Source organism: Bombina bombina, chromosome 1, assembly GCF_027579735.1.
Source record: "Bombina bombina isolate aBomBom1 chromosome 1, aBomBom1.pri, whole genome shotgun sequence".
Lineage (NCBI taxonomy): Eukaryota > Metazoa > Chordata > Amphibia > Anura > Bombinatoridae > Bombina > Bombina bombina.
This window is the reverse complement of record NC_069499.1, coordinates 1,555,361,043-1,555,374,351: the sequence shown is the minus strand read 5'-3', so window position 1 is coordinate 1,555,374,351 and position 13,309 is coordinate 1,555,361,043. Positions and strand designations below refer to the sequence as shown.

The 13,309-nt window shown below is 41.0% G+C and overlaps 1 protein-coding gene across 5 annotated transcripts in view; it reads right to left on the bottom strand.

Annotated features, from left to right (window-relative positions):
• The window catches only part of PRPSAP1 (phosphoribosyl pyrophosphate synthetase associated protein 1), a 274,592-nt gene extending 272,943 nt beyond the window's left edge, over positions 1-1,649 (bottom strand). The window contains exon 1 of one of the 5 annotated variants that reach the window (XM_053709311.1): positions 1,544-1,649. Coding sequence is in view for 2 of the 5 variants with exons in the window: in XM_053709298.1 (XP_053565273.1) it covers positions 1,544-1,551 (8 nt within the window). In the remaining 3 variants the exon portion in view is untranslated. The remainder of the gene's footprint in view (positions 1-1,543) is intronic. The other 4 variants (XM_053709304.1, XM_053709322.1, XM_053709298.1 and 1 more) reach the window with 4 other exon arrangements.
• Positions 1,650-13,309: the final 11,660 nt, after the last annotated feature.

The window sequence follows — 13,309 nt, the reverse complement described above, 5'->3', positions numbered from 1 at the left end:
ACCAGTTGGTGAAAAGTAAAGGAGGGTGGGTTTCCCTTCATAAAAGGGCAGTCCTTGCAGCGGGCATCCTGAGTTACAGGTTAACATAGGATTTATAAAGAAAAAAACAATAGGAACAACTACAGAGGGAGGGGAATTCTGCAGTTAAATTACTTTGCACATATTGGTGCTCTGTTCTATAAATCCCTAAAATGATAAATACCAGCAATTTGTTTAGGCAGGAAGCAGAGTGTAAGCAACATCGCAATGCAAACTGATGCTGTTAAACACAATGAATGACAGAGCCAAATTAGGTTGCTGCAGTGCTGAAACAAGCACAGTATTCTGCAAGCTACAAGGAAGCTCTGTACAACAGCGTGTCTATCTCAGAGGCACCAAGAACCATAAAGAATAAAATATGGGAATGGTAAAAATGATAAAAGGGATGGACCTGAGTGTAAGAGAAAGGGGAGAGAGGAGAAAAAAAGGTTGGCACAGAGCAAGAGGAGATGCAGGGAGTGAGGAATTGGACTTTAGGGTGTAATGGTGTTAGAGGTTATTATAATAAAAAGAGACAAGCGAACACACACAGAGGGGAGTATGTTGGCGTAGAATTGTAGGAGACGCAGGAAGAGTGCAGCGGAGTTGCACAAGAGAGTAGTGTGAGTGAACTGAGAGTAAAGAAATAGAGAGGGGAGTCTGTAGCCTGTGTTGAGTGTGGAAAGATGTGAAGTGGGGAGAATGGATGTAGTAGAGAGGCAGGTGCAGTGGGGATGCAGTTATAGAAAGGGGATGAAAGCAATGGGAGAAGAGGTGATGCAATAAGAGGGGGGATACCTGGAAAGGGGGGGGCAGTAGAAGAAGAGAGTAGATGGGGTAGAAAGGAAACAGGGGTGATTGGGGGGAATAAAAGATTGGGGAGACAATATAAAGATGGGGTGCGAAGACAGGAGATGATGGGTAGGCAAGGAGAGAAGATGGAGTGGGAAGAGGATGTGGCCACACAAGCAGAGAGGAGATAATGGGGGGGGTGGATCAGACACTGGAGGTACTGGGGTGCTCAGCAACTAGACGGAGATAACGGGCAGTAGGTAGACAGAAGTTAATGGGAAGAGCAGGGAGCCAGGAGATAACGGGGTGCAGGGGGCCAGGAAATGATAACGGGGCAGGTAGTCGGGATATAAAGGGGGGCAGTGAGATAATAGGGAGAGAGGGAACCATGAGATAAAAGTGAGCAGGGAGTCAGTAGATAAATGGGGGCAGTTAACCAGGAGATAAAGGGGAGAGAGGTAGACAGAAGACAAAGGGGAGCAGGGAGAACTGAGATAATGGGGGGCAATTAACCAGGGGAGAGAGTGCTAGCGGAGACAGGAGATTACGGTGAGACAGAAGAGCTGGGAGCACGTAGTGAGACTGAGGGGAAAACTCAAACAGACGGAAGAGAAGCGAAAAATAAACGGACGGAGGAGCGGACTGAGGGAGACCAGAGACGAGCACAAGCAGCAGCAAAACAGGGGGAGCGCGCACACACACAGCTGCGGAGCGCGACGGGTTATTTACATACAGGCGCATCCGGGGCTCCGCTTCTTGTATCTCGAGCTCTGTAAACTTCCCTCAGACCCCGGGGGCTTGCGGCATTCACGTGACTAGGATAGAGGGAGGAAAACAAAAATGACTCCTCCTTCGAGCATGCGCATTGCTGAAATTGAAGGTCATGCGGCTATCTTGGTTATTGGAAAAAGCGGTAGTCAACTTGTATGTCATACGTCACTCCTAATAGCTATACCAGCCAGTGAGTCTGGACTCTGTAAGAGACTAGCGCTGCAGGTGTCTGGCTAGGACCTATTGGGATAATCACTGCGATATATTGCGATACCTCCTTTTTATTTAGCATATGCTTAGACGTTAAGAAAAACTTAATGATTCAGATAGAGCATGCAATTTTAAGCAAATTTCTAATTTACTCCTTTTTATAAATTTTCTTCGTTCTCTTGGTATCTTTATTTTGAAAAGCAGGAATGTAAAGCTTAGGAGCTGGCCCATTTTTGGTTCAGCACGCTGAGCAGCATTTGCTGTTTGGGGGCTACATTTTAGCCACCAATCAGAAAGCGCTAAGCAAGTGCTGAACCAAAAATGGGTTGTTGTTCTAAAAGAAGTCTACTATAGGAATGTGTGTACCACAGGCAAGTAAGCTTAGGAACCGGTGTTGTAAAAGAAGTTGTCTACCGCATAGGAATGCGTGACCTACGTCACTTCCGGTGACGTGTAATCAGCTGCTGGAGGTTTGTGGCGCTCACAGTGCATGCGCAAGAGGCCCAACCTCCTCCAAACAGCTGTTTAAGCCAACTTATTTGATAACAACGGGTCACAGGATTCTATGGGCCGCGCATGCACACATGGCCTTACTCCTCAGACAAGACCCTATTGGTTGTACAGCCACTGATTTCACAGACCAATCAGTTAATGCAGTAACGCTTTTTTCCTATGTATTATCTGATCGGTCCGTTTGATTTGCCCACGTACATTGAACAAATTGTCCTAACGCAAGCCGCCGACTTGCCGTGCCCGGGGGGGGGTCGTGCTTATGGGGTTTACAGGGGGTGCTGATGGGGCTTATGTAGGTCCATGAGCACCCACTGTAACCCCCATAAGCACCCCCTGTGTAACTTACGTAAGCCCCATCAGCACCCCCTGTAAACCCCATAAGCACAAACTCCCCGGCACGGCAAGTCGGTGGCTTGACTGGTAGACCATCTCCTGGCAAGACTCCTACCGCATTTAAAAGTCAGTAGTTAAGAGTTTTATGGGCTAACGCCGTAACATAAAACTCTTAACTAAAGTGCTAAAAAGTACACTAACACCCATAAACTACCTATTAACTCCCTAAATCGAGCCCCCCCCCCCCACATCGCAAACACTTAACTAAAATGTTTAACCCCTAATCTGCCGACCGGACATCGCCGCCACTTTAATAAATGTATTAACCCCTAAACCGCCGCACTCCCGCATCGCAAACACTAGTTAAATTTTATTAACCCCTAATCTGCCGTCCCTAACATCGCCGACACCTACCTACATTTATTAACCCCTAATCTGCCGACCCCAACGTTGCCGCTACTATATTAAATGTATTAACCCCTAAATCTAAATCTAACCATAACCACCCCTAACTTAAATATAATTTAAATAAAACAAAATTAAATTACTACAATTAAATAAATTAATCCTATTTAAAACTAAATACTTACCTATAAAATAAACCCTAAGATAGCTACAATATAATTAATAATTACATTGTAGCCATCTTAGGGTTTATTTTTATTTTACAAGCAACTTTGTATTTATTTTAACTAGGTACAATAGTTATTAAATAGTTATTAACTATTTAATAACTTCCTAGTTAAAATAAATAAAAAAGTACCTGTAAAATAAACCCTAACCTAGTTACAATTACACCTAACACTACACTATAATTAAACTAATTACCTAAACTGCCTACAATTAATTACAATTAAATAAACTAAATTACGAGAAAAAAAACACTAAATTACAGAAAATAAAAAAAGAATTACAAGAATTTAAACTAATTTCACCTAATTTAATCCCCCTAATAAAATAAAAAAGCCCCCCAAAATAATAAAAATCCCTACCCTATACTAAATTACAAATAGCCCTTAAAAGGGCCTTTTGCGGGGCATTGCCCCAAAGTAATCAGCTCTTTCACCTGTAAAAAAAAATACAATACCCCCCCCAACATTAAAACCCACCACCCACACACCCAACCCTACTCTAAAACCCACCCAATCCCCATCTGTTGAAGAGGATGCTCCACGTCGGATGTCTTGAAGATGGAAGGATGAAGATAGAAGATGCCGCCTGGATGAAGACCGGTCTGGAGGTCCTCTTCTGGCCGGATAGGAGGAAGACTTCGGACCCTCTGGAGGACCACTTGTGCCCGGCTGGGTGAAGACGTCTCAAGGTAGGGTGATCTTCAAGGTGGTAGTGTTAGTTTTTTTTAAGGGGGGATTGGGTGGGTTTTAGAGTAGGGTTGGGTGTGTGGGTGGTGGGTTTTAATGTTGGGGGGTATTGTATTTTTTTTTTTTACAGGTAAAAGAGCTGTTTACTTTGGGGCAATGCCCTGCAAAAGGCCCTTTTAAGGGCTATTTGTAATTTAGTATAGTAGAACAATTTGTAGCTCAGCTCCACTGTCAGGTGCAGGCCAGAAAAGGGTGCTGTAATCCCTTTAGTCACAATAAATCCACAGAAGAAGGCAGCACCTTGCAGTATAAAAATATCTTTATTTCCACATGCTGGAATAAAATAGTGACGTTTCGGGTAGAGAACCCTTAATCATACCTGATGATGATTAAGGGTTCTCTACCCGAAGCGTCACTATTTTATTCCAGCATGTGGAAATAAAGATATTTTTATACTGCAAGGTGCTGCCTTCTTCTGTGGATTTATTGCAATTTAGTATAGGGTAGGGAATGTTATTATTTTGGGGGGCTTTTTTATTTTCAGGGCCGGACTGGGAAATCAGACCAGCCATGGAAATTTGTATAGACCGCCCCAGCCCCGCCCCCTCTATTCTAGCCACGCCCCCTCCAGCCCAGCCGTGCCCCTGGTTTTCCCTTCAACACACAAACACACACACACATATATATATATATATATATATATATATATACACACACACATATATATATATATATATATACACACATATATATATATAAGCATATATATATATATACGCATATATATAAATATATATATATATATATACAGGGAGTGCAGAATTATTAGGCAAGTTGTATTTTTGAGGATTAATTTTATTATTGAACAACAACCATGTTCTCAATGAACCCAAAAAACTCATTAATATCAAAGCTGAATAGTTTTGGAAGTCATTTTTAGTTTGTTTTTAGTTTTAGCTATTTTAGGGGGATATCTGTGTGTGCACGTGACTATTACTGTGCATAATTATTAGGCAACTTAACAAAAAACAAATATATACCCATTACAATTATTTATTTTTTACCAGTGAAACCAATATAACATCTCAACATTCATAAATATACATTTCTGACATTCAAAAACAAAACAAAAACAAATCAGTGACCAATATAGCCACCTTTCTTTGCAAGGACACTCAAAAGCCTGCCATCCATGGATTCTGTCAGTGTTTTGATCTGTTCACCATCAACATTGCGTGCAGCAGCAACCACAGCCTCCCAGACACTGTTCAGAGAGGTGTACTGTTTTCCCTCCTTGTAAATCTCACATTTGATGATGGACCACAGGTTCTCAATGGGGTTCAGATCAGGTGAACAAGGAGGCCATGTCATTAGATTTTCTTCTTTTATACCCTTTCTTGCCAGCCACGCTGTGGAGTACTTGGACGCGTGTGATGGAGCATTGTCCTGCATGAAAATCATGTTTTTCTTGAAGGATGCAGACTTCTTCCTGTACCACTGCTTGAAGAAGGTGTCTTCCAGAAACTGGCAGTAGGACTGGGAGTTGAGCTTGACTCCATCCTCAACCCGAAAAGGCCCCACAAGCTCATCTTTGATGATACCATCCCAAACCAGTACTCCACCTCCACCTTGCTGGCGTCTGAGTCGGACTGGAGCTCTCTGCCCTTTACCAATCCAGCCACGGGCCCATCCATCTGGCCCATCAAGACTCACTCTCATTTCATCAGTCCATAAAACCTTAGAAAAATCAGTCTTGAGATATTTCTTGGCCCAGTCTTGACGTTTCAGCTTGTGTGTCTTGTTCAGTGGTGGTCGTCTTTCAGCCTTTCTTACCTTGGCCATGTCTCTGAGTATTGCACACCTTGTGCTTTTGGGCACTCCAGTGATGTTGCAGCTCTGAAATATGGCCAAACTGGTGGCAAGTGGCATCTTGGCAGCTGCACGCTTGACTTTTCTCAGTTCATGGGCAGTTATTTTGCGCCTTGGTTTTTCCACACGCCTCTTGCGACCCTGTTGACTATTTTGAATGAAACGCTTGATTGTTCGATGATCACGCTTCAGAAGCTTTGCAATTTTAAGAGTGCTGCATCCCTATGCAAGATATCTCACTATTTTTGACTTTTCTGAGCCTGTCAAGTCCTTCTTTTGACCCATTTTGCCAAAGGAAAGGAAGTTGCCTAATAATTATGCACACCTGATATAGGGTGTTGATGTCATTAGACCACACCCCTTCTCATTACAGAGATGCAGATCACCTAATATGCTTAATTGGTAGTAGGCTTTCGAGCCTATACAGCTTGGAGTAAGACAACATGCATAAAGAGGATGATGTGGTCAAAATACTAATTTGCCTAATAATTCTGCACTCCCTGTATATATATATATATATACGCATATATATATATATATATATATATATATATATATATATATATATATATATATATATATATATACGTATATATATATATATACACACACACATATATATATATACACATATATATATATATATATATATATATATATATAGACACATATATATATATACACACACATATATATATATATATATACACACATTAGACAGTAAAGATTCCACTACAGCACTAGCTTAGGCATAAAGTTGGTAAATACTGTCAATTTTTACCTTGCTTTGAGGAGCAGTGAGCACTTTCACAAACTGTCTGAAAGAGATCGATCATTGGTGACAGTGAATTCTACTGCCTGGGCTGGCCTGCTGCTAGTAAGTTTACTCCTCAAGTCGGCTCGCTGACGCAGGCGCTCCCAGACCCAGGGCACGTGTGAGAACTTAGAAGTTAAAGAGAAGACACACTCTACTCACTCAGTGTCAACAGTGACGTCACTCACGTAAGCCGCCAGCCGCCCCCCACCTGACCTGACCCGGCCCGCCGCTGCCCTGCGCCACATCACATAACACTAAGATCTGTGATCCGATCCTGACTCAGACTGGAGACTGAGTGACTCACTGACCTGCTGTCTGCTGACCTCTTTCCCTGGCCCAGCGGCCAGCCCAGTGGTGGCCCGTCCAACTCCGGCGGCCGGCCGGGCTTCCCGGCCCCGCCGCCTCATTGACACTGTGAGAGATGAGAGTGACAGACTGAGCCTGTGACTGTGAGTGACAATTTAACAGTTACAGACTCAGTAAGTCACTGTCTCTGAGTCACTCTGAGCTCCCTCAATATATTTGGCAATCTCAGACTGGAGACTGTGTGTGAACTTGCGTTGCGGATGGTAAAGTTAAGTTAGGCGCGGTAGCCTAGGTAACGTAACGGTTGGGGGTGATGTCAGACAGTGAGACTGTGTAACAGGGAGGGAGTGCTGGAGTCACTGGAGTGTGTGTGGGACTACTATTCCGCAACGCAAGCAAAAATTAGCAGCTGCACTGCAGCAGCCAGCCAACAGCTGACTCTGAGCCCAGGCAGCCCAGCTGAGCTGCAGGCAGGCAGGCAGCCCACCGGGATTTTTCCCAGTATCCCGGCTGCCCAATCCGGCCCTGTTTATTTTATTAGGGGGATTAGATTAGGTGTAATTAGTTTAAAATTCTTGTAATTCTTTTTTTATTTTCTGTAATTTAGTGTTTTGTTTTTTTCATAATTTAGTTTATTCAATTTAATTGTAATTAATTGTAGGTAGTTTAGGTAATTAGTTTAATTATAGTGTAGTGTTAGGTGTAATTGTAACTTAGGTTAGGGTTTATTTTACAGGTACTTTAGTATTTATTTTAACTATGAAGTTATTAAATAGTTAATAACTATTTAATAACTATTGTACCTAGTTAAAATAAATACAAAGTTGCCTGTAAAATAAAAATAAATCCTAAGCTAGCTACAATGTAACTATTAGTTATATTGTAGCTAGCTTAGGGTTTATTTTATCGGTAAGTAGTTTTAAATAGGAATAATTTATTTAATTGTAGTAAATTTATTTAGATGTATTTAAATTATATTTAAGTTAGGGGGGTGTTAGGGTTAGGGTTAGACTTATGTTTAGGGGTTAATAAATGTATTATAGTGGCAGCGACGTTGGCGGCGGCAGATTAGGGGTTAATAAATTTAATATAGTTGCGGCGACGTTGGGGGGGGCAGATTAGGGGATAATAACTATAATGTAGGTGTCGGCGATGTTGGGGCAGTAGATTAGGGGTTAATAAATATAATGTAGGTTGCGGCGATGTTGGGGGCAGCAGATTAGTGGTTCATAAGTATAATGTAGGTGGTGGCGGTGTCCGGAGCGGCAGATTAGGGGTTAATAATATAATGTAGGTGTCAGCGATAGCGGGGGCGGCAGATTAGGGGTTAATAAGTGTAAGATTAGGGGTGTTTAGACTCGGGGTTCATGTTAGGGTGTTAGGTGCAGACATAAAATTAATTTCCCCATAGGAAACAATGGGGCTGCGTTAGGAGCTGAACGCTGCTTCTTTGCAGGTGTTAGGTTTATTTTCAGCCAGCTCAGCCCCATTGTTTCCTATGGGGAAATCGTGCACAAGCACGTTTTGCCAGCTTACCACTACCGTAAGCAACGCTGGTATTACAGTGAGATGTGGAGCTAAATTTTGCTCAACGCTCACTTTTCTGAGGCTAACGCCGGCTTGAAGAAAACCTGTAATACCAGCGTTGGCTTAAGTGAGCGGCAAGAAAAAAAGGCTTGTTAGCCCCGCACAGCCTTACCGACAAAAACTCGTAATCTAGGGGTATGTGTGCACAAGTCTACAGGTATAACGTTCTCTAACGCTTATAGCATAGCAATAATTAATGCTGAAATATATGTTTTCCCATATATATATATATATATATATATATATATATATATATATATATATATATATATATATATATTAATAACTTAGTTATTTTGAAATGAAAAGAAAATGCTTGTATGTACATGACTAATCCCTATGCACAGATAACTCACTAGCTATTAAGGACAATTCTCACAGATCTATTGGCAGATAAGGACACACCTCTAGCACATGAAAAGAAAAGGTATTTTTATTTGGAAGCCGATCCTCACTTGTTTTATAGGTTTGAAAGCAACAAACTCCACTTGCAGCTTTCCTCTGTTTTAAAGGGACAGTATACTGTAAAATTATTTTTTCGCTTAATGTATTTCCAATTACTTGCACAACCAACATTGTTATATTAATCTACTTTATAACATTTAAACCGCTACATTTCTGCCTGTTTCTAAGCCACCGCAGACAACCTCTTATCACATGCTTTTTTATTTGCTTTTCACAACAGGAGTTTGCTAGTTCATGTGGGCCATATCGATAACATTGTGCTCATGCAGAGTCAGCACAACACAGCACTTATTGGCTGAAATGCAAGTCAATAGATAATAAATAAAAAGTTATGTGATCAGGGGGGCTGTCAGAAGATGCTTAGATACACGGTAATCGCAGAGGTAAAAAGTATATTAATATAACTGTGTTGGTTATGCAAAACTGGGGAATGGGTAATAAAGGGAAATCTATCTTCTAAAACAATAAAAAAATATGATGTAGACTGTCCCTTTAAGACCAGAAACGTTCAGTATAGGTTGGGATGCCACAGGCTAAATCAGCTATTTCAAATGCCGAAATAAGAGTAAACAAGCTACTTGTAAACAATTTAATACACTCCAGCATGAAAAATGGATTATTGGGAACAAATAAAAAAAGGGACACATTTTTGGTTAAACTGTTCCTTTAAATGATTGTTTTATCCTCTTCAGTTTACTAAATAATTCAACAGTGGCTAAATAGATGCTAGAATTAAAATATTACATAAAATAATAATATACACTCATTTATAAAACATGTTTTATTGAAGTAAAACTAGATTAATGATGTTGATTAGTTCTGTACAGAAGCATTTGTGGTGACAGATTATCAGCAAAAAGAAAAGGCGCCACTTTGTGCAGTTTATAAAACGTTCCTCTTGCCTTGTCAATCACGTGTACTCACAAGAACAGCAGCAACTGCTTTGTGCTGTTAGGGGCAGGCTGACAGAGTTCCGTGACTCAGCTCGCTGATACCTCACAAACACGGCACATTCTTGCAATCACATTCCACACCTTTGTGTGTGTGCAAAAATAGCACCGACTCCCAACTCCGCAGTAGTAATTTTAATATAAACCATGAATTAATGTTAAAAATTTTAAAAACATAGCTCTACGTTATGCATTAAACCCAATTTTTTTCTTTCACGATTCAGATAGAGAAAACAATTTTAAACAACTTTCCAATTTACTTCTATTGTCTAATTTCTCTTTGTATCTTTTGTTAAAGCAGCAGCAACGCACTACTGGGAGCTAGCTGAATGTATTGGTTGAGCAAATAATAAGAGGCATATATTTGCAGCCACCAATCAGCAGCTACTGGGCCTACCTAGGTATTCTTTTTAACGAAACTATACCAAGAGAACAAAACAATTTAGATAATAGAAGTAAATTGGAAAGATGATAAAAATCACATGCTGTATCTGAACCATAAAAGATAAAAATTTGGGTTTCACGTCCCTTATTTACAATGCATTTCTTCGCGTTTCCAACGTTTCTTCAGGCATATCAAACTGTTTGTCGCCCTCTAGGTCCTGTTTTTTATCAGTATATTGTTTGTAGAGCAGTGGTTCTCAACCAAAGTGACCTCAAGGCCCGGTAAATTTTAGCTGGACATGTCCAGGGCCCAGTAGTATATATATATATAGTAAGCATCAGGGATTTGCCCTATCAGTAACTAAGCAGTTCAGTGTGGGTTTAGTCGGGGCCCTGGAGTGTGGGGGTCCTGCCGAGGGTCTGTCGCTGTGAGGGCCATGGGGTGTGAGGTCTGGCCCTGGAGGTTGGGGGCCCTTTCTTTGGCCCTTAATGTTGGGGGTCCTGGCTCTGGAGGTTGATGGGCCTGTTGGGGTTAGGGCAGGGAGGCTACCATGTTCATTTGCATACATTTGAATACATTTGGGTCAGTGTGAGACATTTTTCCTGGGACCTTGATTGGTCTCAGTCTGCCCCTTGTGTGCAGTGGGGTAAGAGTGTGCAGTGGGGGCATGACAGGTCAGGGCCCACCAGCAGGGCTATCACGGCCCGGTACTGGGCCACGGCCCGGCTGTTGAGAAACCAGGTTGTAGAGTATAATTTTAGTCATGCGCACTTATGAGGGGTTTTCTTTGCGATTGTGCATGCACAATCTTTTATGGGGGATTTTAACATCACGATTGTGCATGTGCAATTCTTAATGGTTACTTTTGGGGGGAAGGAGCATCATGATTGGCATGCACTATTATGACATCAACAGGCGTTTGGGGCAAGCGCATTTGCTATTGGGACCCTGCTGAAAAAATTAATACACATTAACAGTACAATGCAAATATGATTTTTCATTAAAATATTTGTAAATGTTCATGTGACCTCTAGTATATTAAATTCATTAACTGTATGCTACATTGTCTCATCTGCTTGATGAGCTCCTGTAGCGAATAGTTAATTAATTTAGGAGTAAGCTTTATTATGGAGAAACACTTTATTTAATTGTGATAAAAAATAGACCTGCATATTAAAAAGTGTTGGAGAGACTCTTTATTTAATATTGTTTACATATGGAGCTATAAGTGAGGAGTGGTGTACCCGGCACGCATGAGCAGTCAAGAACGCTGTGTTATTGAATAAGAAATGACAGGCGAAATTTCTTGCCATGTTTAGCTGCGCATGCACGCATGTCAGTGGCCACTTTAATAAGGAATTCAAGGACTAATTTTCATCTTCTTCAAAATTTGCTACCTCCATGTTCACATGCTTGTAATTACATAATCCCAATCCACACATTCTTTCGGTGGGGGAGGCGGATGCTATTTTGTGGGAGGAGCTGTGTTGGGAGGAATGGGATAGAGGGCGGAATTATGGGTGTCTGGGCGGTTTGTGGCGTGTCTGGGGCAGTGCTCCGTGGGTGGGGCTAAGGGAAATTCTGCAAATAGGGACATATGACTGTCTCAGAGGGACAAAGTTCAGAATCAGGGACTGACCCTTGCAAACAGGAACAGTTGGGAGATCTGAAGTGAGACCACGGAAACCAGGCACACTTGACAGGGACGGCACAAAGAGAGAGCATATTATAGATACAAGTTTATTTCAAGAGAAACTAATCTGATATGATGCCCATCTGCATCTGGTCATTTTTAATTTGCTGCACTTCAATCTCTGAGACAGCTGTATTGGGTTTATACTGTAGTGTGCAGAGTTGAGGGGCATCGCTTTATTCTTGGAACCCGAATAGTGCAATGTCTTGAGAAGCCCTGCATATAACTGGGTTTAACCACTACAAAGGTCTTCTCCAAACCAGCAATGCATTACTGAGAGCCAGCTGAACGCATTTGGTGAGCCAATGATAAGAAGCATACGTGTGCACCCACCAATCACCAGCTAGTTTCCAGTAGTGCATTGCTGCTCCTGAAACTACTTCATTATTTTAATATCCTTTGTTGAAAAGCATACATGGGTAAATTTGATAAAACAAGTGAAATGAAAAGTCTTAAAATGACATGTTCTTTCTGAACCATGAAATTATAATTTTTTATGTCCCTTTAATTCATTGTACATCCTATTATTTCTTCTAAACAAGAAGTCCAAGGTGTAAAATTTGAATTGTTGGAAACATTTGCTGATTGAATGGTGTTGAACTGACCCCATGTTAAGGTATAGCAGGTGTTTTCTTAGCCCAAATACATTTGAAAAGTGTTAGATGAAATGGGTAACTGTAGGGTTTTAAAACTCTGCAAAATCAAAAATGATTTAAAAACCCATCACCTGCACATGTATCCGGAGGGGAGTGATTGAAGACTCTGGATGCCAATGAGCCGCCATTTTTAAAATGATCTACAGCTCATGTGTACAATAAGCAACTCTCTTGTGCGGCGCAAGCTGCCACTGATTTTATTATGTTCAGGCCTTTCATTTTATTGCCCTCTCTCTGCGCATATGATCACAAGGGACCTCACATTAACTGGAATGAAGCCTCGTGTCACCCTGCACAGAACAGAAACAGTCTTTATTCCAGCTAAGTTGCGCTTGTGTGCACACTAACAGATTTTTAAAGGGACATTAATGTAAAAATTAAGCATTCAAATAGAACAGGTAATTTTAAAAGACTATTCAATTAACTTTTTTTACTATTATCAAATTTATTCTCTTGTTGAAAAGAATACCTAGGTATGCTCAGGGAGCAGCAATAGCCACTAATTGTAGCATATAACTATGTGATTAATCCATTTGAAGGGGATAAACACAGTTATATGAAACAAATAATGTAATAATATAACACAAGAGCATTTTCTTTTATGTCCCTTTAAGGATATTACAAA